Below are 26,494 nucleotides of genomic sequence, written 5' to 3' on the forward strand. Positions count from 1 at the left end.
GGAGCTCTTAAGACCCATTTCGCTTTTGCTTTATGAGTTTGTGCCTTATTTTCTCAGTGTGAAAATTAGGTCTTCTAAGGCTATGGGATTCCTTTAGAACCTCAGGTCAAATTCACTTCATTCTGTATAAATATTAATAGCAGGATTTTCAGGATAATTTTAGACTGCTTGCTTTCAGACCTGCAGAATGTGTGCAAGACATAAAAGTACGGAATTGCTTATCTATCTACTCCACAGCCATTCATTGTATGAACAACCAGCCCACAAGGGTCTCTGTTTTGTTGATTAATGATTTGACTTTTCAATCTTCCCTGAAAGACTCCCCTGGGCCTCGTTCTCCCCTGGGCCTCGTTCTGTTCTCTCTGCCTTCTCTTCTACTGCCCCCCCCCCCGCCAATCCCACCCATTCCTCTAGTTTATTTCCACTGGATGCTGAGGTCCTTTGTAGTTCTGCCTCTCCTTTCAAGATGGCACTCCTTCCTTCATCCCTTGTGTCTGCCCAAGCATCGCATTAGCGATTAAGCCGTATACCATATCCTCCAACTGCCTCTGAAACAAAATACCTACCACAGCTTCTTCTAATATGCATTGCTACTCTTCTCCATGCTGTACATCACCATCTGTCTTATTATGTACTTTTATGTATGTATGATTGTAAACACTGTGTTTTGTTTATGTCTTTACCCTACCCAAGAGCAGAGCTGTGCCTGCTTCAGGGCAAATGCTCACTAATATTTGTCAATTGAATTATCTTGTGGAGTTAATATGATTTCATCTTTGCTTGGGTTAAATCATCACACAGACTATGGAAATAATCATTAAATGGTGAGAATCACATACCCACACAAGAGGCTTCATATTGCTTCCCCAGCTTAGGCCTCAAAATGCACTGAAAAATTAGTAAAGGTTTTTGTTATAAACATGAGCAAAACTATTTTTAAGCATCTTTATATTATATTTTAATAAATAGGGCATGGTGCTACGAAACTCAAATTTCATGTTTCCTCATAGCTTATTAATGAGCAGCTATTGGACAGCTGACGACATTTGCTTTTACACATTAATTACATACATGAAAAAGACGTGGCTCTGCAATTTCCCCTACCACTCTTATTTGAGTCGGACTGTATATCGTCAATGGTCAGAAGACGTGCATTCCCCTCGCGCGCTTTTATCTTAAAACTGAAAATGAGCACGATATGGGTCATGGTTCCAGCATCTATTTTCATTTGTACTCTGTCTCTAAAATAACAAGAAAGCCCTTTACTGTTCATGGTATGGGGATCAGGCCCGGCCAGGTGAGATAAATCTATCAAAAATCACTCTGCTCAGGGGCTTCAATCATGAAGACGACATTGGCTGAATCAAAGTAAATATGGTTAACAAGTGGGCACAGTAGGTATGTCAAACACGCTAGAAAAACAACAGGTCACCAGGGCAGGAATTACAGCAAGAGATGGAGGGAAGAACCAGTCCCAATTACCTTCCTAGTTCCCCCCCCCCCTCTGCCCAGGTTCTCTACCCTCCCACCCCCTCGATAATGAATATATATTTATTCGAAAACTACCAATCTGCTTGTTGTCAAACTTCAGTGAGATTTTTTTTTTAATGCGTGCTTTTAAGTGGGTGCTGAGGGCTCGCTTTCCACCCCAGAGACGTTGCTAGCTGCAGGCTGCGGCGCGGCCTCGGTGGCACGGTGGTTGCGGTGGCGACGACCCGGCGACCCCCCGAGCGCCCCCAGCCCGGCGCCCCTCACCTGGTTTGCCGCCACAGGAAGGTCTGGATGGGCAGCGGGATGCCGCGGCCGCCGTCCTGCTCCTGGCCCTCGGAGCTCTTCCTCTTCACCATGATGGTGGCTCCCGGGAGTCCTACCGCAGAACCCAGCGCGGGCTCCTCGCCGGCCGCCGCCGCCGCCTCCTCCTCGTCGCGCTGCTCCCCCCAGCGCTCATCCCCTCCTTCCCCGAGGCAGAGACGGCTGTCCTCGCCGCCGGCCCCCGGCGCTCGCCCCTTCCCCCAGCCCTCCCCGCGCGCGGAACATGGCTGATGGAGGAGGGGAGGGCCGGAGGAGCGGCGCGGAGCGGAGGGGGGCGCTCGGAGCAGCCGGCCGGCCCGCCGCCCCCTCGCCCTGCTTTCAGCACCTCCCACTGTGGACAGCGGCCCGCGCCGGGCGGCCCAGCCGCGGAGCAGAGCCGGGGGCCGGGGGCTGCAGCTGCGGGGTGGCCGCAGGAGTCCACGCTCCGCATGGCACGGGCACGCCGGTCCCCCGCGCGGCCTCTTCGGCACCCAGGGTTCTGCTTGCTCCTCTCGGAGAGCACCCCAAGAGTGTCTCCTGTCCTGCTTCCCAACCTCTGCGTCCGAAGGACTGTCGACCTCTGGGGAGGAGGAGCTTTGGAGAGCCGCAGAGCGGTCACTAACTCTGGCATCATTCGCACCTCTTGCAAAGAGGTCAGCAGTCCATCTCGGGTTTAGCAGGAAGGATGCAGGGGGAAATGACTAGAAAATAAAATCAGGGCAGAAGGCAGGCTTGACGACGTGAGAGGAAGCTGAGAAGTCTTTCTATGTGAGAATTGGTTTTATAACGCGAAGAAGTCAGCCTGGCTTGATTTACCAACGCAGGGGTGGAACGAACTAACTAACCAGTGTGGGTTTCATCTAGTTACAAGTTGAGAGGCAACGTTTGCATCACGTGGAGAAGCATGGCTTATTACAGGCCATTCAATGCAGCTTGGTGGTCTTTTTCACTCCGATGATCGCTGCCATCTTCCTTCCGTGTTGCCTGTGTTCCTTTAACAAGTATTATCTAACACTGAGACAAGTGGGGGTGAGGTGAGGTTGGGTGGCACAAGCTGACCACGAAACCAATGTTATCAATTTATTACCTGCCAATGATTAAAACAAACCAGAACAAAAGCAATTATACAGCATGAAGTGACAAGTCAGATTTTGGGTCCTTATCTTAAGAGATAGGACGTGACATTCTTTGATAACAACATGCATGGTACATAGATCTTTAAGACTGGGAAATAGAAACCCTGCCTCGAAAAACAAAAACAAAAACAAACAAACAAAAGACCCGGAAATAACTTCCCATTTTCTTTCTTGAGATATGTTTTAATAAGGACCTTAAAATAAATGTTTTAACGCCGGGCGGTGGTGGCGCACGCCTTTAATCCCAGCACTCGGGAGGCAGAGGCAGGCGGATCTCTGTGAGTTCGAGGCCAGCCTGGTCTACAAGAGCTAGTTCCAGGACAGGCTCTTAAAAAAGCTACAGAGAAACCCTGTCTCGAAAAACCAAAAAAAAAAAAATAATAAATGTTTTACTTTTGATAGTGTCTTGCTAGGACGCCCAGCCTGCGCTCAGACTCTCAGCTGTCTCCCTGCCCCATTCTTCTAAGTGCTGGGATTATAGAAATGAACACTCAGGAAAATACAGATCTTAAAACAGACTAAGATAGAGACTGGATAAAATGTATTCAATGAATATTTATTAAGTATATTTATATATCAGAAACTATTTATGTTGACTCCTGTTCACAAAGGCTCCTCATGTTGAAGGGAAGACAGCTACAGGCAGAGAAGAGTTTATAGCAAACATGACCACGTGTCCAGTCATGAGCAGAAGGACAAGAAAGAAAATGCAGACAGGTATCTGTTGTTGAAAAGGAATCTTCTGACAGTGAAGTAAATGTCCCTTGTGTGTGGTCAATGTGAGTGGGGTTAGGAGGAGAATTAGAAGAGAGTCCGAGTCTATGTCTTGACACTGAGGTTACAGGACGGACACAGCAGGATCCGATGACCGTGTGCACACAGGGAGAGGAAACATCATTGACAGAGACTTACGCCTTTAATGCCATGATTTGGTTCTAATCCACTATACGCCAGGCACACACTTCAAAAAAGGGGGAAACTGCCAAGGTCTCCAGTGGTGCAAAGATGTTCATAATCTCCTGTCCATGCTCACATCAGGAAATACCAACCAACTTCCAGGCTTTGAACATGTTCCTGTTTGCATGGGGGTGGGGGAGTACATTACTGAGTTATTCTTAATTCTTCATTGGAAATTCCAATGATCACCGACAGGAGAAAGCTAGACATATACATATGGACTTCAGAAGACATAACATGGTAGAAAGACCAATTTTGTGGGTTGTTTTATATAGAAAATCACTGAAACCATGACAGAAGATCTGGGTTAATACATAGGAAATGAAGAGGGATTGATTTGGATGTATAGGAGACATCAACTTTAGTATATGTTTAGAAAGGATGCTGCCAAAAAAGAAAACACATAATTTCCATTAGCAGAATTCAAAAGTAGCCCTAAGATTCCCAGATTTTGCTGCCCATACATACTTGCATCTAGAAATTCAATGAAATTCTACTTTGAGCACTGCTATAAAGAGATTTATTGTAAACCTTCTGGATTTCAACAGTACTATAGGCTTTATATCTTAGAGAAGGTCCAAGCTAATAAACAAAATGAACAGATGCTTCCAAGTTCTCTTTTACTCCTTTGTCCTTTACCCAGCGTTTTTTCTATTATTAGCACTGTGCATTATCATGATATAATCTTTATTATTTATTAACTAATATGTGTGCATTACTATGAACTAAATCCATAGTTTATAGTAGTGCTGACTGTTTGTGTAGAACAGTTATATAGTTTTGCTCAATAATGCCACACATCCATCACTCCAGTAACACGCAAGACAGTTTTCGTTCGTGTACTCTCCTATGCTCAGCCTACCCACTTCTCTTTCTTTCCCTTTTCCTCTCCCTGGCAACCATTGATCTTTTTACTGTCTGAGGAGTTTTGCTGTCCCTAGAATATCACACAATATGTGGCTTTTTCAGAAAGGCTGTTTCACATTTGTGTGTGTTTAAATTTTCTCCAGTTTTTAGTAGCTTGATAGCTCATTTCCTTGTATGACCGAACACGTCCCATTGTTTCCACTGAAGAGCTCGAGGGTCTCTGCAACCACCAAAGCTAAAGAGTGTTGATCCGTGAGAAATAAGGCGTTGGCTCAACAGAAACCCTGTAGCTGCAGTTGGTTCAAAGTTTGAGAGTCTGACTACGAGTAGTTTATTTTAGTCATTGAAGTAAAGCATGATTTGGAAAAAAGTTTCCTTGTGGTAATTAACTCAATCGCATGTGCATAAAAAAGCTTACTTAAGACACGACTACATAGAAACTCTTGTAAAGTACAAGTGACATTCTCCATAAAGGGAGGTTTTGTAGATTCACTGAGGAAATGGGATCAAGATAAACAAGTTCATTATAAGGGTCTTGGAGAGGATCTCACTATAGATTGACTGAGACAAGATCAAGATAAGGGTCTGAGGGAGCAGGAGCAGCCTGTCCACATAGAGGTCACCAGGCTTATACCATATCCATTCCCAGCCTTCTGGGTAGAAGACAGGTTATACATGTCTCCCATTGGGGAGACAACACTGTGTGCTTCACACCCCTGGTGTCCCTAGGGCTTTCTTCTGTGAGCACAAGGCCAGATGTATCTCTTGCAGAAGGCCCTTTCAGTTGCTTTCACTTCCCTGTGGCTGTGAACTGACTTGCTGCAAATACTTCCACATAAGTCGTTTGCAGACATGAGTTTTCAACATGTTTTGTTGTTCTAAGTTCCAAGAGCATAATTTCTGTATTCTATAATAAAACTGATTACTTTTGTGGAGAACTTTGTAGGTTGCAGTGTCACACGCCCAGAATCCCGTCACTCAGGAAATAGAAGCAGGAGGATTGCCACAAGTTCAAGACAAGTCTGTCCTACACAATGAGTTTACAGCCAACTACAGAGACATTATACACTGGTGAGATTGTCACAGAACAAGAGGGATGGGGGAAGGAGGGAGGCAAACTATATTTTAAATTTATTGCAATGACAGTATTTTAACATGATGGACCTATGGCAAGAAGTTACCAACAAGGCAATGCTGAGGTTATTTGAGAAAACAATAATTAATAAACAAGTTGTTAAGGAGCTAACACCAGTATATTGTCCATCCTCAAAATAGAATAATTTCTGTGATTGGGATTTAGTAAGTAAGACTGACAGGAGCAAAGTTATCAGGAAAAGCCCTTTGTCAGCTATGAATGGATTGATAGTCATTTCTAGCAATGAGTTTGAAGGTGAGGGAATAAAAGTTTTCAAAGGTATGTTTTATACCCAGGTTTATATTAAGTGCAACAATGAATTAAGAGGAAAATCAATAATCAAAGAAGAGAAGGCTGAGCCACAGAAGCTTGGGTAACTCACTTGAAGTTACAAGTGAGTGGTGAAGGAAAGCTGTGTAGCCTGGCTTCAAAGTTCCATCCAACTTTCGAGAACAGCACTGAGTGTTTTTCATCTGGGGCATTTGAAGAAATGCTATGAGTCACACTCACAAGACCATCTCAAGGACAGAAAGGAATGGCAGACGGTGATGGGAGAGTGAAGAAGAGTCAACGTCACTTTCCATTCTGTGTGCCCTTGAGGTAGTGAGTCAGGTGGAGGACAGAGAATCTATAACAAGCACTGTCAGAGTCAGCTTTCAAATCAGTGTCTCACTGGGGAACCAGTCAATAGAGTTACTCCTCAGACACCCATTGAAACCATGCCCCAACTCTTTTACCTTTTGGAAAGCAACAGGCTCTCTGAGCATTGTTGAAAGCCAACCAAGAGCAGTTCATCTGATCAATGGAAATCACTGTAGTGAATGGCTAAGCTCTTCATGTATGAAAGTTATTATATCTCACTATGGGAGGTGCTGTATTTATGTAATTTTCCCAAAGGTGGTCTCAAGTGAGGGACAGAGTAAATAGGTTACTGGACTTTCAGAAACATGATAGAAAATTGAAAAGCCTATTTCAATACACTTCAGCCATGAACCTAGTCCTCTCTTATAGAAGAGAGTGTGTTTTGACAGTAGCCAGTCGCCAAGTTTGCCAGATGTGTACAAAAATATTCTTGGCAGATAACTTAAAACAGAGAAGGTCCTGGCTCACTTTTTCGAAAAGATTGCTGCAGTAAACCAACTTAGAATACTTTAATGTAATGTAGGAGAGCTGATAATAATAACCTAAATTAACTCAATGGCAATGCCTACCAAGTTAAAGGTGAAGCTTGGTAGCTGTATCATGTGCCTAAGTGTCAGAAGTGTGTGAATAATTACACAGATGTTACATTCTGGAGTGTGAGGTTAAATCTGTTTCCAAGCAGTAGAAGTAGACACGTCTTATGTGTCTATTTCTTATGCATCCTCATGGTGACTCCTTACTATAGTCTGTAGGGCTCTCCATGATCTGACTTCATTCTGTTCCTATTCTCCTGCCCCCTTCACTTGGATGGGTATATCTGTGATCTGTTTGTCCTCGGCATCCTCATGTGCTTAAGTTACCCAGCCCAAGTACAGGCTTCTTATGTAACATTGCTTAGTACCTAAAATATTCCTTCCTCCGATTCTGTGCTAAAAATCTTTATTACATTTCTCTGTTTTGTATTTTACAGAGTTTATCTTCATCTGAATATATAATATTTTATACTTTAAGATGTTTTCTACCTAGAAATATATTTTTTAAAAATCTATAAGGCATCAAGGAATATGTCTAATCAAAAGTGCTGGACATATTTATGAGTAATAAAACAAATCATCTACAGGTTTAAATTTAAAAATAAATTGCCATATTCCTGGGTAGGTAGAAAACTCATTTTAGTACAGATGCTTCTAATGCATTCCCCAAATGAAAATATTTATTATGTAAAGGAAGCAATCCAGATAGCATCCATATTCTGTGTCCTATGTATACACACAATGTATACATATAAACATGTATGATATGCTTATGTGAAATATAATGAAGCCTTACTTTTGGCAGGCTAAAAATTTAATGCAAGGAAGAGTGTCCATTCTGTTAAAGTTGTTCTGAGGATGAAATGAGTAGTGTGCTTTCTGCTGTTGCATAGCAAATATTAGATCAAATCTTAGCAGCACAAACTAACCATTTTTACTGTACACAGTGATCTGTGGGTCCAGGAGTCTGGGACTATTCAATATGATAGTTCTCATTCAGATCTCTCAGCAGTAAGATGTGGCTGGGACTGTCATGCTTGTGAATGGGCTACATGGCCAAGACAACTTACCCGGGTGGTTCCTGCTGACTGACAGCTGGGTGCTTGAACTTTCCATTAGGAGGAACGTATGCCTTGTGCCTTTTCTAAGGATCTCAGGTAGTTAGATGTTTTATTGCTCCCTTCACTCACAGAGAGTACCACAGGAAAGAAGCTGGTAGAAGCTATGGATCTTTTCCAACCTAGCTTCAATGTCACATGCAACGTATCACCTCCCGCCTAATGGGTTTCTGAGAGCAACATGGCTCCTGAGTTGAGAGGAAGCAATATAAACCCCGACGTTCAACACGAAGAAGCGTCAAAAAAGAAAGTTGTCAGGTAGTTACATAACCACAACAGAAAGTGTCTGTTCTATTGAAATATCATTAGCGTTAAGTTTCTGACCTGATGGCGTAGCCTTGGGCCTTTCAACAACTCTCCTATACCTTAGCCTTCATTGTCCACTCCTGACTGAATATTATACCTACAATGCCTCTTTGCTGAGTGACTTGGAAAGCGGATGAGCACTGAGCCCGTCACTGTCAGAGTCCATGTTATATAAATCACATAGTTAGTGGAGAAGAGGCCACAGCACTTCTGATATACTGTTTCCTGCTTACATCTCGTGGGACTTATTAGTCGACACACATCGTCCCTGAGGCACAGCTTACGTGACTCCGCAGCACAAACTGGGACTGCCAGAGCACAAGGTGGAGCCAGCTCTGGACAGCACTTAGAAATCATTAAACATGCATGGTCAGACCCAGACTAGGCCGAGCTTTGTACTGGCTTTAATTTTAAGGATTTCACTAGAGGAATTCCTATAGGCTGCTGATTATTATCAGTTATCATACAGTTCTATTTCAAGAGTACAAAATCTCTTTTTCTTCAGGAATTTAAGAATGCAAAAGAAATAGGCATTTTGCCAATCAAGACAGACATTATTTTTAAGTTATACTTAAACTGTTGTGATTATATGTGATATAAAGAATAGTGCAGAACAATTTCCTTTAGCATAATCGTTCTTACTGATAAAACCAAGATGGTACAAACTTTCCCAACCCATCTGTGAATGTTATTTCTACTGTATCAGATTCTCGCTTCTTTGTCCCGAGTGTGGGGCACCTCAGTCAATTTCCTTTGATCTACGATGTTAGCCACACCTTAGTGATCTGATCATTTTATAAAAAAATTACGTATTTGTTGTTTAAGTTGTATGACAATTTCCTGGGCTGAAAGCCTTATGCCTAAATTACGATTTATTCTTTCACTCATTTGTTATTTTTAAAGATTTATTTTAATGTTTTGTTTGTGTATCTGAATGTGGATGTGGTGCATGAGTAAGATGCTCAGAGGCCAGAAAAAGGACTTGAGCACTTCTGAGGCAGGCAGCTGTGAGCCACCTGGACAGGGGTGCTGGGATAACCTCCGGTTCCTTGCAAGAACAGAGAACTGTTAACCACGAGAGACATTTTTCCAGGCCCTCGTTTTTATTAATGTGTTATTTTGCAGCTTGAAACAAGTCAGTCCTCAGTTTCTCATTGTTACAATACAGTGCTGGTCGTTTGTGACGACAACAGGCCTTGTGTATTTTCACTCTGTGCTATCCTTGAAGAAAGGCTGCCTCAGGCTACTAAAGTGGAAATGCCAAACAGTCCCTTGAAAACAGTTTCAATTAATTTTTTCCTGTTAATCTGTGAAATATTTGCAAAACTTCCTCTATACCATCATTAGTTAAGAGAATGACAAATTCATGCTTTCCTAGGATCTAAACCTTTCTCTATAGGGACAACTTATATTTTAAAAAGAATATTGTTTATGAAATCATAACTTGCCTTAGACGGGCAAGTTAAAACATCAACACATCTTTACATATTAAACAAATGCAACACATCTTTACATAGATAACAAATGTAGCTTATCTTTGTATAGTGTGGTTGTTTGAAAGAAATGCCCCAAAGGGAGTGGGCTCTATCGGGAGTTGTGACCTTGTGGGCGGTTATGTGTCACTGTGGGGCCAGGCTTTGAGGTCCCTTTTTCTCAAGCTTCCCTCAATGTGAGAGTCATTTGACTTCCTGTTGCCTGCCTATAAAGATGTAAGGACTCTCAGCGTCCAACACCACACACCTTTGCATGCCACCAGACTCCCCGCCATGATAATAATGGATTGAACCTCTGAAACTGTAAGTAAAACCCCTCAATTAAATGTTTTTCCTTGTAAGAGTTGCCGTCGTCATGGGTTGTCTCTTCACAGCATGAAAACCCCAAGACACATAGTTAAATAGTCCACAACAGGTTTGAAACAACGCATCAGCTGCTAGAGTACTGACTGCTCTTTTGGAGGCCCCAGATTCATTTTCCAGCACACACATTCATGGCTCATAACTATCTAAATCTAGTCCCAGTGGATCCAATGTTCACTTCAAAAGCATGTATGTGCTGTACAGATATACAGGCAGGCAAAAACATTTATGCACATGAAATAAAATAAAATAATAATTCAAAATAATTCTACTGACACTTTCTATGCATGTAATGTTCTCTTGTGTGCAGCTGGCTCAACTCTCAGAAAGGCTTTAGTAAAGGGAGCCATTACCTGATGGTTTTATAAAACAGTCAGGAGAACCAGTGTGCTGAAACACATCTGTCCCTTGTTTTTTCCTTATGCTGTCTATTGTCAAGTTCCTCTCCCCACATGGGTGGCTTCACTCCCAACTCAGCATTGCCTACCTGAGCTCATGACTCCCATAAAGAGACAGTTCTTTCTTTGTTCCTCAGTGTCCTCAAAGTATGTCCAGGAGTCTCCTCTCAGAGAACCCAACCGTGGAACTTCATTAAGTATCTTCCCCAGAGGAGCAGAAGCTAACTGAGAAGCCCTTGCTACTCACTCACAGATAGCATCAGACCATTTTTAAAAGTCTTTTATTTAAAAAGGTTAAACAAAACAAAAACTATTGAGAAGTAAAATAATATCTGGGTTTTTTAATGTCAAAAAAGTTATGGTGTGACTGATCTATGGGAGTCACCAAGGTCAGCTGGACTGGGACTGACGAGCATGTGATCAAACTGGACCCTCTGAATGTGGCTGACAATGGGAGCTGACTGAGAAGCCAATGATAATGGCACTTGGATTTGATTCTACTGCATGTACTGGCTTTTTGGGAGCCTAGTCTGTTTGGTAGCTTACCTTTCTAGACATGGATGGGAGGGGAAGGAGCTTGAACTTCCCACTGGACTTGGACTTCCTGACTTCTTTTAGGACTGAGAGGGGAGGGAAGGGGGAGAGGTAGTAGGAGGGAAATGGGAGGAGGGCAGGAGTGGAAATTTTTAATAATAAAAAAAGATAATTTAAAAAAAGTTACAGTAATAAAGTGAGTTTGAGTTGCACGCATTGCAAGTATAAGGAATAGTTTGGAAACATTTTTTTTTTTTTACCTTTAGCACAATCACTCTTTCTGATAAAACCAAGATCATACAAACATTCCTAATCTCCTCTGTGAATGTCCATTTCCCACCGTATCAAAATTCTTGCTTCTTAGTCCTGAGTGTAGGACATAAACCACACCCTTACTGATCTGATTAAATGAGTCTCTAGAATACATTGGGTAATTTAAAAAATAGTGGATCTCAATCCTAGACTCATATCTTGAGAAAGAACCTTATAGGACATTAATATAGAAGAATTATGCTTGAGCATCTGAACTCTTCAATAAGAAGGGCAAAAATCTAGAAGTTTCTATAAAGCTTTGCAGGTAGTTTAAATGTGCAAGTAAGATGCAAAGCCATAATCTAACTGACTCTAAATAAATGCACAGGACCAAGTGATGAATGCATTGAATACATAAGACCAATTATCTAACTTTTATTATTTTAGTATGAAAATATGGCTATAGATTATAACAAAATAAATAATACTAAGTATTATAAGAAGAAGATAAACTAGAGAAAGCAAAATTGTGTCAACTACACAACCACAATAGCATAAAAAATGATGCCCCCAACAAAGACACATAGTTATTCATTTTTATGTTTAAGCCTTTGATCAACATTTGGTCATGAAATAATACAGATTTCATGACCTTTTTGGGTACATATTAGATTTTTGACACATATTAGAAAGAATAAGAGGGATAGTGGGAATAAGTTTAATATGATCAAAATATATGAACTTCTTGAAGAATTAATAAAATATTATTTCAAACAAAACAAATTTAGTTCATCCACTTACTCATGCCTTTAAAATATGCTCAATGTTTACATATATACCTAATTTTGGAATTTTAAATTTAAGTGCTGGGTTTTTTAAAAAATTTCTCACAATTTTTATATTGAATATATTTATTTTCATTTTCCCTTGTCCTTAGATTCCATGGGCCTGCACAGGTCTTTAGATTTTGTACAGGGAGAATAATGTTCAATGAGTCAATCCAGGTAACTTTATTTGGAGTGTATTTTATAGGGAGGTGAAAAGGTTAATAAACAACAGCAATGTGAAAAGATGAACTTTCTAGATAGGAAAGTTTTGCTCTCATCCTGATTATAAACTCTTGGTGAGAACCATGCACGACAGGGACCCCAGGTACAGCTCTGATCCTGTTCTACAAATCAGTTGCGTTCTGCAGGTCTGCATTTCTCTATCAGTTGGTCTTCATGGTGCCCAGTCTACAGACGATTGCTGTTGGCACATAGGGTCTTTAACAACACTGGCTGTGAAGGAGCTGGAGAATCCAAGTGTAACAGGAGGGGCCTGCTTGTTGGGATATCTGTCCTACCTGGTACCCCCACAGCAGGCAAGCCCAAACAAAAATCACACAGAGATCTCCATAAGTTATAAAGCTGATTAGCCCATTAGCTCAGTCTTCTTATTAGCTCTTGTAGCTTATATTAACCCATTATTCTTATCTATGTTAGCCATGTGGCTCAGTACCTTTCACAGCAGGGCAGATCACATGTTGGCTTCTTTGAAGTCTGGGCTGGACTGGGAGGAATGGGCTTCCTCCTTTCCAGCATTCTCCTGTTCTACTTCCTGTCTGGTTTACCTGCCTATACTACTTCCTGCCTGGCCAATCAGTGTTTATTAAAATACATGGTTGACAAAATACAGAAATTTCCCCCGCACCACCCAAGTCATGGTTGTAAACCGTGTATTATCAACAGTAGCAAGAGCTATGCTGTGGGGGAAGATCCACTTTGAACCACCAGGAAGACCCCAGAATTCAGTGGCAGCCCCAGTATAGGGGACATCAGAAAAGGCAGCTATGTAGTCTTTTCAAATATGGTGCCAACTATCTGGGTATAGATAAAAGAAGCAGGAAGGACTCGTGCTCAACGTAGGGCTTTCTCCTCACATGCCATATTGTACAACAATGTTGGGAAATTAGACCCCACCACTCTTCTGAGTCAAATACAGAAGGAATACCCTACAGGATTGTGTTAGTGACTAAATCAATCCCATGTAGAAGTTGTTTGCTCGCTCTAAAGCACTGGGTGGATAAGGATGTAAAGGAATAATTACATCAAGGTACCAGAGTGTCAGGCTAATTGTGAGGCAAAGGCAAATACCACTTTGTAGTAAATGTCTGCTGGTCTGTGCCTTTTCATCCACGTGCCCAACATTCCAGTGCAATATTCAATTGTGAATTGTCAATAACACCAAAGAATATCGGTTGTTAGTGGCTTTGATGTGAATTGCTGGTACTGTCTGGATGATTCCAGCTCATTACAGATAGCAAAAGCTGATATCCAAAGAAGCTAATTTACTTAAGTCTATGTGGACATCAAGCTGAGGAGCAGGGCAATGAAGCCATTTGGTACTGCAAAAGATGGGACGCTTTACTCAATCTGAGAGTACTAGTGCCCCTCGGTGGCCTGTCCTCTTGGCTGTGCTCTTCCTCTTTCCATTGCCCGTGAGATACAGGAGCAGGGGCCATATAACATATCTATCCAAATCCTATCCAGATAAGTCAGAGTAAATCAGATTCAGGAAAAGTTTTTTTAAAAAAGAATTAAATTTAGGGCTGGGAGAGATAGCTCAGTGGTTAAGAGCATTGCCTGCTCTTCCAAAGGTCCTGAGTTCAATTCCCGGCAACCACATGGTGGCTCACAACCATCTGTAATGAGGTCTGGTGCCCTCTCCTGGCCTGCAGGCATACACAACAAACAGAATATTGTATACATAATAAATAATAAAATATTTAAAAAAGAATTAAATTTAGAAATGTAAATATTATATGAACTTTAGATTTCAGCTCTCATGAGTAAGCTGAAATTAGAGCACAGCCACGTTCATTTATTCATGTGTTTGTCTGTTTCTACTTTATATCACGACAAGGAAATGAGTAAACAAAGAGGCTGTGTGTGGAAGAACAGCAGCCTACAATAGTGGTAGCTACAGTATATACTCTTTGGCTTTTAGAAAATAATTGTGTAGACCTGTGATTGAATCACAGATAGTTCACGATTGAAAGGGGACCCTCAGTTGAGGAATTGCCATCCATTGGATTGACCTGGGAGCACGTTGTGGGGCATTTTCTCATATGGCTAATGTATGTAAGCAGTCTAATCTACTATGGTTGTAGCCATTCCTGGCAGGTGGTCCTGGGTGGTGTAAGAAAGCAGGATGAGCAAGGCATGGGAGCAAGTCAGTATGCAGTGTTTCTCTACGTTTCTACCTTGATTCCCTTCCTTGACTTTTCTCGATGCTGGACTATACTAGTAGGCCAAACGAATCCTTTCCTCTCCTAGAGTTGTTTTTCAGTAAAGATATTTACCACAGCGACAGGAAAGTAACTAAGACACATCGTTGCCTCAACTCTTTTTTTATTAATCCCTTGAAATTGTTATGAGACCTATTTAAATTAAAATGTAAAATGTTGACAAAAACAAATGTAAAAGTTGATTAAAAATCCATGCGAGGCAGAGCTTTTTTATTGTGGGTATCAACACTAGCACCTTGTTTCAGAAATGATACAGCTATAGGTACAAGAAATCCTGGTGAGGGAGAATTGTCTGTAATCTGTCAATTGTGTTTAAATAAATGCTGATTGGCCAGGCAGGAGGTAAAGGTGGGAAAACCAGACAGGAAATAGAAATGATACAATGAGAACTAGAGAACTCTGGGAAGGAGGAAGTTGATTCCTCCCACTCCTGTCCAGATCACCGAAGCAGCAGGATGTGATCTGCCCCACTGAAAAAAGGTACTGAGCCACTTGGCTAACATAGATCAGAAAAATGGTTAAATCAAGATGTGAGAGTTAGCCAGTAAGAGGCTAGAGAAAATGGGCCAATCAGCTTTATAACTTATAGAGATCTCTGTGTTATTTCTTTGGGGGCTTGCCGGCTGTGGGTACCAGGACGGATAAAAACCCAAACAAGCAGGCCTGGCCCCATTCATTGTTACAAAATCCTCATAAATATGAATATCTTTAACTCAGTAACTCCTAGGAATTTTCATAAGTACAATTTTAAGAGAAGGTCTCATTTTGAAGCCCGGGTTATTTTTGGAAATTCACTTTTTATTTGCAGCTAGCTTGAACCTGCTGTGATCTTCATATTTCTGCCACCCTAGTGCTGGAATTACAGGTGAGAGCTACTATTACCAGTGCTTGATTTTTGTTTTACTAATAGTGGAAAATATTTCCTTCTCTAAATTGGAAGTAAATTGTCTGTCTCCAGCTGGACTTTTCTGATTTTCATAAACTGCACAGTTATGAGTGGGCTTCTTGAGTTGAATGCTATTGCCTTAGCACCCAGGCATATTATAGAAAAGAATAATGAATTCTCTGCAAGAGCTAAAAGCTATCCTGCAAACTCAGCTCTCTTCTTTCATCGCTGAGGTGACAGAAACATTTCACTAACCAATAAAATAAAAAACTAATTTAATTTTAGAATGTGTAATATCTTGAAATGTAGGTTATTTGCAGTAATGATTACATATCCATGTGGAAACATAGGATCAAAATAGAAATAATTTTAAGACAATTAAATACAAATGATTCAGTGATAGTATAATTCACTGAAGTCAATTTGGAGAAGAAATACCCATAAATTATATATCCAATTTTCCAGATTGGCCCTGAAATCTATCAGCTCATCTTGCTCCTACCTTTACAATGTATAAATGAGAAAACTCAGTAGTATTTTCATCAGAGAATCACAAATTAGTCTGAAAGCTAATTGACTAGAACAAGAATTAGTGTGACCATTTCTGTGGATAGAGAACCATAGACTCTAAGAGGGCATGCAAATCAGTAAGGAAGGACATTTGACACTTCCTTTAACACTGCCTGTCCCCCCAATTTAATTGAGTGGATGTGGCTTCATTACTTACTAAGGCCCGGGTCCAGACTCTTGGAAATTTCATTTGCACATGTTATACCATCAAATAAGTCGAGTCACATTCAATTAAAGTTTAGAGTCTGAGGTAGCAGTCGCATGTCAGCCCATAATGAATGTCCTGAAGATGCAGGGAGGAGCTGGGTGCACCGATTGTGATTGGCAGAACAGGGTGAGAGGTGAAAGCATAGAGATGCTCCAGCGTTTTTTACCTGGCGGTGCTGACAAATACCATGTCCCCTGCTTGAGAGACTCTGCAAGAAGAAAGCATTTGCATCAAGAATACCCAGGTATGGGTGGGAAACATTTTAGGCTGCCCTTTCAGAGGTGCAGAAAACAGTCCATGGTAAAGACCCCAGTATATAACTTGCCCCGGTTACAGATAAGTGCAATGAAGACACGCAGCCCAGTCGCCTTGTTCTGCCTCCACCACTGCTGACAATTCTGCAAAGTCACTGTGTCCTCTGTCCTACAGCTCAGCCAGGCTCATATCTCACGTCCTGCACACTGCAGATTGTACAGTGTCTACCCCCTGTGGTCTGTGTTCATCTCACCTCTCAACAGTTTTTTCTTTCTTTTGTGATAAAGCTTACATAAACTCATCCATTTCCTAGAAATGCCATCATTTATGTGTTAGGAATTCCCCAAAGTTCTCTAAGAGATTATTAACCTTGTTAAATAAGGAAATGATAGATAAAAAGTTAAGCCCTATGATATTGTGAAGTTAATGACTTTGTTCCGACTATGGCTTGAATATTACTTTTAATGACCAGCTGTTTTACCTGCAAACCAAAGGAAATGGAACAAAAAAAATCTTATTTGTAATGAGTTAATATGAAGAGAAAGTAGGGAAATTAGAAAAAAAAGACCCTCTCCCAACTTCAAACATAACTGGCTCAGAAAGAGGACACTGTGGTACATGCCTATAATCCTAGCACTTGGAAGGCCAGGCAAGATGACTTGAGTCTAACCTGGGCTACATGGTGAGATCCTATGTTAGCCAAGAAACCGGAGTCAAAACAAAACAAAACAATGAATCACAGATACAGCTGTCTAATCCAGTTGTGAGAGGCTTTATAATTCAGTGTCTTTTTCTTCAAAGCAAAAAACTATGGAGACCAGAGCAGACAATTCATGTGGCTTAGTCACCAACAAATTTATGGTCGACTAACCCATCCCAAAGAGACAGTGCCTAAACTTGGAGCAAAACAATAGCTCAGGATGAACTGTGAGGGATGGGTGTTGTGGCTGTCATTTCTTACTTTGTATAATTCTCCAACAAAGAAGTTTCTTCCCTGCTTTAAGGGTTAGTTCTACTGGTGGCCATTATTAATAATAGGCTCAGGTTAGAGATGACCGAGCCAGCCCTTGAGCATTGATTCTCTGTATGGGACCATACAGATGGTGCTGATATCATGCAGCTACCTGTGGTTATAGTTCCACCTCTGCCAAGGATGAGAATTAGTGGTTTTCTGATGGACTTTCGTGAATACAACTTCTTCTTTTCCACATAGTTTCATTTGAGTTAACAGTTGTTATCTATTTCATTACTCAGTTTTAAGCCTCATTGATTTTTCTTCTTCCATGTTAACCAGCTCACATCCTAAGCTTTATCATTTTTATTTCAAAAGCATCCTCATCTTGTTCTTTTCACCTGAACTTGACTATCATTCATCTCCACAGCCCAAGTTTTGTCATATTTACATTCCTCAACACAAATCAATGCTCTTGATCCATTCTTCACATTGCTGCTAAAATTACTATTCTAAATTATGATCTAATGCTGTTCCGAATTGTCAAAAACCTTTAATAAATAGCTTGTAGAGTACTATATCAATTTCAGAACATGTTACAATATTGAATGCTATCTCTAGGCTCTGTTTTCCTGAATTCACATAAATTTTAGGTGACTTCATGCTCAGAATGTGTCCTTTTAGTCATGACTTTCTGTCTTTGCTTTGTAAGTCTTCTTCTGTTCCATTGTCCGTCCATCATTCCCCTTTCCTGCTGGGCCATTGTGTGAATATGGACTTCAGTTTATCCAGAACTCTGATTAGTTCTGGAGAATGTTTCTTTCACTTATCCCTGAATGCCTCTTGGGCTCAAGAGACAATGCAGGGGCATTCAGTGTTTATGACCTTTATCCACTTTCTATTCAAAAAGGGTACATACATCAAGAGATTATCCAAAAGCGCAAAAAAAGAGACAACACATTAGAACTATATCTTTGGGGCTTGAGAACATAAAATGTGGCTGAGATAATTGGTATCAGGTCACAAAAAAGACCATGCCAGACCCAATATACAACCCCCACACCTTTTTCTTTCTCTCTGGTCAGGATATAGCTCCAGCACTATGTCTGCATGCTGCCATTCTTCCTGCCCTGATGATAATGAACTAAACCTCTGAAACTGTAAGCCAGCCCCATTAAATGCTTTCTTTTATAAGTTGCCTTGCTCATGATGTCTCTTTACAGCAATGGAGCAGTGACTCAGACAGTGAAAATTGTCCCCTCCTGTGGTATGTAAATAACAATGAAATTAACTTCAAGAATTATCTCATCAGTCAAAGGACACACATTGATGACTAAGAGTATAGTTTGATGTGGGAAGATTGATAGAGGTTTTGGGGGCTGAAATTCTGTTATGCCCAGATCACAGAGTCTCCGCAATAAAACAACTAGGTGACCGAATCCTAACTGTAAAACAAGAGCCTTTATTCTTACACGACTTTGCAAACTAGGGCTCTCTGAGTGTCCAGCATATTGGAGTGATAGGAGAGGGTTGGGTTTTTATAGTAGCAAAGGTAAAAGTGAGGAATTTCTAAGGTTCAGGACCCCTGAATAGCTGACATTTGTCTAGGGGTGTCCTGGTGAAAAGCAATAGCTGTATTCTGGCAGGTGATCCTATCTACAATGATTGTAATGTTAGGAATTTCCTTTGGAGGGTCTGTTCCTGGGTGTTGCCAGTTTATGGCTTTTCCTGGAACCTGGTGCTGCCTGCAACAGCAACTGTACAGCCTGGCCCCACATGTGTGGCCAGGCTGCCCTGGGCCCCCACAATTCATTGTTGCTTGTGGGTTATATTTTCTGTTTAGCTGGGGACGTAATTAGCCACAGGTTAATGAACACATTCAAAGGATAGATTAAAGAATCTTCGAATGAGGTCCATTTGAAGGTTGCAAGACAAAGATATTAGAAGACAATTGGTTGGTGCAGAAATCAGCTACTCAGGAGAAGGTTGGTGGTGTAGGAGCCAGCCATGATAAAACTAAATACGAACAGATCACCCAAAGAAAGTTCTTTACTACCACCATTATCCCCTGCCAATGTAGGACTCAGCCATTGATAAATTTAATAGAGGTCCGAGTCTCAGTAGTTTATCCTAAAGCAATACCTGGTTGCAGGAAGAACCACAGAACCATAAGCTGGGATTACCCAAATACCACCCAAATACCATCCAAAGAAAATGCCTAATGTAGATAGGATCACCTGCCAGCACACACTCACCAGGACATCCCTAGACAAATGTTAGCCAATCAGGGGTCCTGAAGCTGAGAAACCCCTCACCCCCACCTTTACTACTATAAAAACCCAACTAAGTTGAGAGCTAGTGTAGTCAAGCTTGAACCCAATTCTCCAAGCAGATTCTATAACATGATAATACCCATTAAACAGCTCTCAACTGCTCAGAGATCTGGGCAATATGGCACTTAAATGCTTGATTATTAAAATAAACTTTTCATAAGAGACAGATTGGCTCCTAGCAGCAGCACTCTATTTCCTCCAAAGAAGACAGAAGACAGATGGGCACAAAACAATGTCCATCCACAATTTGTTCCAACTGCCAAGTGCTGGCCACTGGACAAAAATATAAACTGAAGATCTTCAGACAGTGGACAGAATTGTTTGGAATCGACAGTCTAGCTGCTCAGATGAAAGTACACTTGTCTTCCTACAGATTTCTTAGCTCACAGGAACTTCTGGAGGCTGGAAGGTCCTGCACTAAACACCAAAAGGCAAATACGACTCTCAGCGACCATGGAGGACCCTGAGAAGTGGCCTAGGTGCCAACCAAGTAAGTTCTCTGTCGTTTTTTAATCAATTACTCAAGCAAAATTTTATCCTTCTCAAAGATCTCTGATGCAGTTTGACAGCTGAGAGGTTTTGTCAGTTTAAAAAGGACAACCTCACCAAACAAATTTTAGCAAAATACAAATATAAGTTATTAAGGTGTGTACCTGCAAGTTATAAAGGTGTGAGGAAAAAGTACATGCTATCAAATTTCTCTCTAATGCTGCCTTTCATATCTTAAAGATAACTTTTCATTTTGCAAAAATACTGTCACAGTCATTCTGATATAAATATGCTACTGTTGTGGGTTCACAAACCCAAAAAATTCTTGTGAGTTCCAGGGAGTCAAATTGAGGATCCACCTTAAACAGTCAGATACACCTTTCTCAATTCCCTGGTCCTTAATATCTTTTTTCTCTAAACTTAACTTTGTCTCTGTTCTGCCAATAACCTTAAACCGGTGTAAGAGACCACCAGAAATTTCCATACCACAAACACTGGACAGAAGCAAAGAGATCAGCTATCCCAGGATGTGACCTAAAGAGACCAGCTATGCCAGGATGTGGCCAGCACCCAGCTTTCTCAGGTTGCCCCCAAGACAAACACCCACAAATAAGCAGGAAGCAGTCTTGAGAATCTGCCATCCTTTAACCTGTTGTACCTAACCTTCCTCCTTTTATTTTAAAAGAGATTGGAATGTAATGGTCTGCCCTGTCCCTTAAGAGACAAGTCCTGCCCCCGATCTGCTGAGGCAAGCTGATCTTCCTTCTGTTTCCAGCCTGAGTTCCTTTCTTTCTGTCTCTCATGAAGAGGCAGCTTCTGCCTTTCTCCCTTCTTCCCACTTCTCCCCTTATCCCCTTCTCCTTCTCATTCTCTCTCTTTCTCTCTCTTTTATTTTCTCTATCTGTTTCTCTCTCTACTCCTCTCCCTTCTTTCTCCCCATTCCCATTTCTCCTCCATAACCCACTAAATACCCACTTTTTTCTGCATGGTGTGTCTATCTCTGTCTCTCAACCACTGCAGCTCGGCTCCTCATGGGACTGGCTGCACTGCAGAGGTCTTTCACCTGCCATGCTGCTGCCTGTCTGGGATCTGCTGCCCACTGCAGCCAATCACCATTTTATTTAAACCATAACTAACATAACTGTTTTGGGAGTTGTCTTAGAAGTTTTCCTATCATTTTAACTTGTTCTATTTTTCTGGCCCCTCCTTCCTAAGACAATGGCATTTATCAATCAAGAAGTTTTCTTCTTGGTTAATGCCTATCTTGTTTGATTCTGTAGAGTCCTATTAAATGTATATACATCCAGTTAACTTTAGTCTGTAAAGAATAACAAAGTGTGTCCAAGAGGGATCATAGGTGAATCCTGAGAAATGCAGGTCCATTTACACCTTCTCTGACTGTCAGAGAGTTGGAGATTGACAAGCATAAGCTGCATGTCCCAACTCAGGATGTGACTGCTTGGTTCTTTGAAATTAATATAGCTCCATGCCCTCCTGACAGGTGGTTCAGGATATTCAAATTTAATTCTGCTCCTTCTTTTGTAACTATGAGGTCACCTGGGTAGGGGCAGTCTTCAGAATGTGTCCTAGAGCAGCTTTGCTACCTAGACAACAGAATGCTAATGATTTGATGTCTCAGAATGCTAAAGTGATTGACTGTGTGAGCTATCCTTTGTATCATGTTAATAAAGTCTTTTGTTACCCTTGTTATCCCCCCTCCATTTACTTGGGTATAAAAGCTGTGGAAAATAAAACAGGGATGACTTTTGGATTTCAGGTCACTGGAATGCCCTCCCAATACTTTTATGGTTTCTGATAGAAAATAGTATATTCACTTGACACATTTTTTTAATGTGTCTTCATAGTCTTTACTTGTATTTCTAAAATCCCCATGCCTCTACCCTGGTAAGAGGGATTTTTGTCAAGGCCGGTCCTTGAAGTAGATATAAGAAGATCACAATAGCAGCTGGTCCACAAAGAAGCTAACACACGCTTAAACAAGGTTCCTTTTTTCCTTTAGTAAGTAAAATCATGATTGGCCATCACAGTGAGATCACACACACACACACACACACACACACACACACACACACACACACTACCAAAACATAACGGGATCCTAGAAACAAAGGAGAAATGAGGTTCCCTTTAAAGACTGGAGAGAAACGAGAGAGAGAGAGAGAGAGAGAGAGAGAGAGAGAGAGAGAGAGAGAGAGAGAGAGAATGAGCCACCCTGAGATGGATGGCAGGCAGCAGGAGACCAGGAGTCTCTTCAGACAGTGGCCTTCATCTCTAGACCACATTCCCCAGCACCCCTGAGGAGTCTTGGACCCAAACAGAAGTCTGGCTTTCCTAAGGCAGTGACAGGTCTCACATTACATGATTTAGTTTAGCATAACATACATGTCAGGGAGCATGGTGGAGCTGGTTACCATAAATTGTGAGTTTTTACTTAACAGCACAAACTGCTTCTTAATTCTCTATCCAATGTAAGCCTGATCTCTCATTCTCTCTTTTTCTCTCCTCTCTCTCTGTTTCTCTCTCTACTCCTCTCCTTCTTTCTCTCCCCTTCCCATTTCCCCTCCATAACCCATAAATAAATACAACTTTCTATGCAATGGTGTGTCTATCTCGGTCTCTCAACCACTGCAGCTGCGGCTCCTCATGGGACTGGCTGCACTGCAGAGGTCTTTCACCTGCCATGCTGCTCCCTGTCTGGAATACATGGCCTGATTCAGACTACGCAATCAGACCAAAAGGTGCAGGTTTGAGTTTCTAAAGCTGGCAGGGGGCCAATGGACAAGCCCCATCTCAGAAATATCCATGGAGCAGATGGTGAGAATGCAAGATCCAACGTGTTGTGTGTGTCTGTGTGTTTCTGAGTTGGGAAAACACTGTACAGGACAAAACCAAATCACACAGGTCCACTACTTCAGCTTGAGGAAGTGGGTAGTGTGCTTTTAAAAAGTGTCTCTGGTACTTCAGCATGTTTAGAGAATTGGCAAAGTCCTCAGCGGCTTAAAGCAATTTTGGGTAATTAGGACGTGTGAGTGTTGATAGTTATCTAGGTAGGGATGAATTCGGGGCCACTGTCCTCAAAGTGCCAGCTGGTGGACGGAAGGATCTGCCTTTCTCTGTAAGCTACACAGACTTTTACCCTATCGTCCACGTCACAGTTCCCTTGTCTCTTCCGTTAAGTAAAATTCTCTTTGCCTTGTCAATAAAAAGGGACTCAATTCATTATGAATTTATGGAACTGAAAAAACATGTCTTAATCTACATCATTTTAAAAGACTCTTTGAAGGACATCATGGGTGTAACCTAAGTATATGTGGGTATGTGTGTTTATGTATGTAATATTTACATATATATGTATGTATATTATGTCACAGCTGGATTTGATAGCCTCCCAAGGCAGGAGAATTAAACGTTCAAAGTGCAGTGAGACCCCTCTCAGAGATCCAAGGCTTGAATATATAACTCAGAGGTAGAGTACTTGCTTACATACACAAGGACTTGGGTTTTATACCTAGAACAGAGAAATAACATTAAAGATCACCTAATGATGTTGACCAGATTGCACTAAATCTGCACTGTTACATAAAGGGAGGAAGCTGTGTAGCTGGAAACTGTCTGGATATACGCTGGTCTTAGTCAAGTGAGTGCTCCAAATGTCTTGTGCAAAGGTGTTTATTTTACCAGTAGCACCACCCTAGCCACACATCTCTAAATGACATCAGGGGTAGCAGGTCTGTCTCAGCATGCCTTTGGCATAATCTTGACGTGAGAGGACTCAGCATATTCTTTTTTTTTTTCTTTTCGAGACAGGGTTTCTCTGCAGCTTTAGAGCCTGTCCTGGAGCTAGCTCTTGTAAGACCAGGCTGGTCTCGAACTCACAGAGATCCGCCTGCCTCTGCCTCCCGAGTTGCTGGGATTAAAGGCGTGCGCCACCACCGCCCGCTGACTCAGCAGATTTCTTGTCTTTAGCACTGTAGCAGGAATTGGACAGGTGACAGGGAGGCTGGGACAGAGTCAGAAACCAAAACTATGAGCTGGTTAAGTTGTAAGCACAAACTGCTTCTTAACTCTTCTAGAGAAAGCTTCAGGGGATGTGTGACCTGATCCATAGCCCAAACCAGGCCTGAAGGTGTAGGTCTATGTTTTAAACTTGGTCAAGTGGATGGTGGCGGTTATGTTTTGTGGCTGCCTGGATTAACTATGGCCATGCATTACGCCTCCACACTAAACTCGTGAATCCTCAGATGAAGGCATTCTTACCCCTGAGTTCCTCATTCCTAACCCCAAGCTCCTGTTGATAATTCCGAGCACAAGAATAGATCACGAGATAACAACACAAACAGGGAGGGGTAGGGGACAAGGGGGTAGTGCACAGGCCTGTGTGGAAAACAATTTGGTACAGAGAGGAGGGTGGATTGGGCAGCCTGCTTTTAAAGGCTGCTAGCCCATGTGCACACAGGGGCTCGGCATAGCTTCATCATGCACGGATTAGGAGGACCATGCTGCACATAGGTTACATAGGTCTTAAACCAGGCAGTTTCCCTGAACACTAATGGTGCATGCATGGCCATAAGTCCGGGAAGTGCTAACGCCTGGGGTGGCTGAGCATTTTGCCTGACAGCTGCTGACAGCTGGTGGGAGTCGAATGTGATGGAAACACACCAAGGCCTGTGATGGATTTGGTTTTGTGACCAAAGTTTATGACATAACTGGGCATAGATCCAGATCAGTTCCATGATTTTTAGAGTGACATTTGTGGGCAGTACTGTAGAAAGGTTGTGAGTCTGGCATTTCCGGTGTCTGTCATGGAAAGGGGGTCAGATTGAGATGAAGGCAACAACAGAGTAAGCAGAACTAAAAGTCAAAAATGAAAATATCCTGGTGATGTCTTTGAATGACTGGATCCAGAACCTGGGAAAGCAGGACTATCCTATTGGTGTCTGGACCCAGGACATGCCTGAGCGGTATTGTGTGTTTCTTTTCCTCCCATCATAATTGGATGCCTTTCTAGGACCTCGACCCTTAGCCATGTCAGCTACAGCAGAACTAATCAATGGTAGCTAGATTTATGGAATTGAAGTATTGACCTTCACCAAGGAGGGTGAGGAGAGGCCTTTCCTGGGATGCTATTACAAGTGTTCTTAGGAAGATGCTAGGGTATACTAAAAATAAAGTTAAAAATGAGGACTTTATGGTGCAGGTTTCTATGAGGTCAGCATCTATGATGGGGTGGGCCCTGCTTTTTGTGCAATCACTCACGCTTCTTTATGTCACCTATGACTCGTGATCAGGAAGAAAGCTCAGTAAACTAATTGTCTTTACCACGCTAGACATGGTGAAACCATAGAGTGTGGGGTTCGGTCACTGGAGCACACCCGGGATGACTAGATGGTCTCTGAACCCCAGGAAAAGTGAACACAGCAGGCCAATGACCTGTCTATTTAATTGAAACCAAAAAATTGAACCTAGGTTAAGCCATTTTAAATTTCTAGTACTGCAACAGACAGCATCCTGTAGTGATGTCAGCTGATATTGGGTTCAGTGGACACCCATTGTGAGTTCCAGGATCTTATGTGGTAGAACAAGAAGTGTGGACCGTGAGAAGCACAATGAAAGGATTTAATCACTGATGTCCGTCTAAGGGAGACCATCTCCAGGAGACCGCTGAGCAGCCACAAAGGCCCCAGGCACAGCTGCACCAGACTGGGGCATGCATAAATTACCTTAGCAGAGGGTTTTGGGCTCATTACAAACACAGGTGTGTGGGATAATCTTTTAGTACACTGTGAAAACTGTGTCTCTGTTTTGTCTCATCTGCGGGGGCACCTTCTGATGGTTTAATAAGTAGATGACTGGATGATAGCAGGCAGCAGAGACTTCCAGGAGGGACTTCCAGGGAGAGGGGACTGGGGGAAGAATCTGAGCTCTGCAGATGTTGTCAAGGAGACCGGGAGCAAGGGGATGCAAAG

General features: G+C 41.9%; 1 protein-coding gene across 5 annotated transcripts in view; it reads right to left on the minus strand.

Annotated features, from left to right (window-relative positions):
- Unc80 (unc-80 homolog, NALCN channel complex subunit) overlaps window positions 1–1,847 on the minus strand; it is a 163,437-nt gene extending 161,590 nt beyond the window's left edge. For all 5 annotated transcript variants that reach the window (XM_038338762.1, XM_038338760.1, XM_038338759.1 and 2 more), the window contains exons 1-3: window positions 1,756–1,847; window position 1,412; window positions 844–888 (exon numbers count right to left, since the gene is read on the minus strand). In XM_038338762.1, the coding sequence (XP_038194690.1) occupies window positions 844–888; window position 1,412; window positions 1,756–1,847 (138 nt within the window). The remainder of the gene's footprint in view (window positions 1–843; window positions 889–1,411; window positions 1,413–1,755) is intronic.
- Window positions 1,848–26,494: the final 24,647 nt, after the last annotated feature.

This window comes from Arvicola amphibius, chromosome 8 (genome assembly GCF_903992535.2).
Source record: "Arvicola amphibius chromosome 8, mArvAmp1.2, whole genome shotgun sequence".
NCBI classification, from domain to species: Eukaryota; Metazoa; Chordata; class Mammalia; order Rodentia; family Cricetidae; genus Arvicola; species Arvicola amphibius.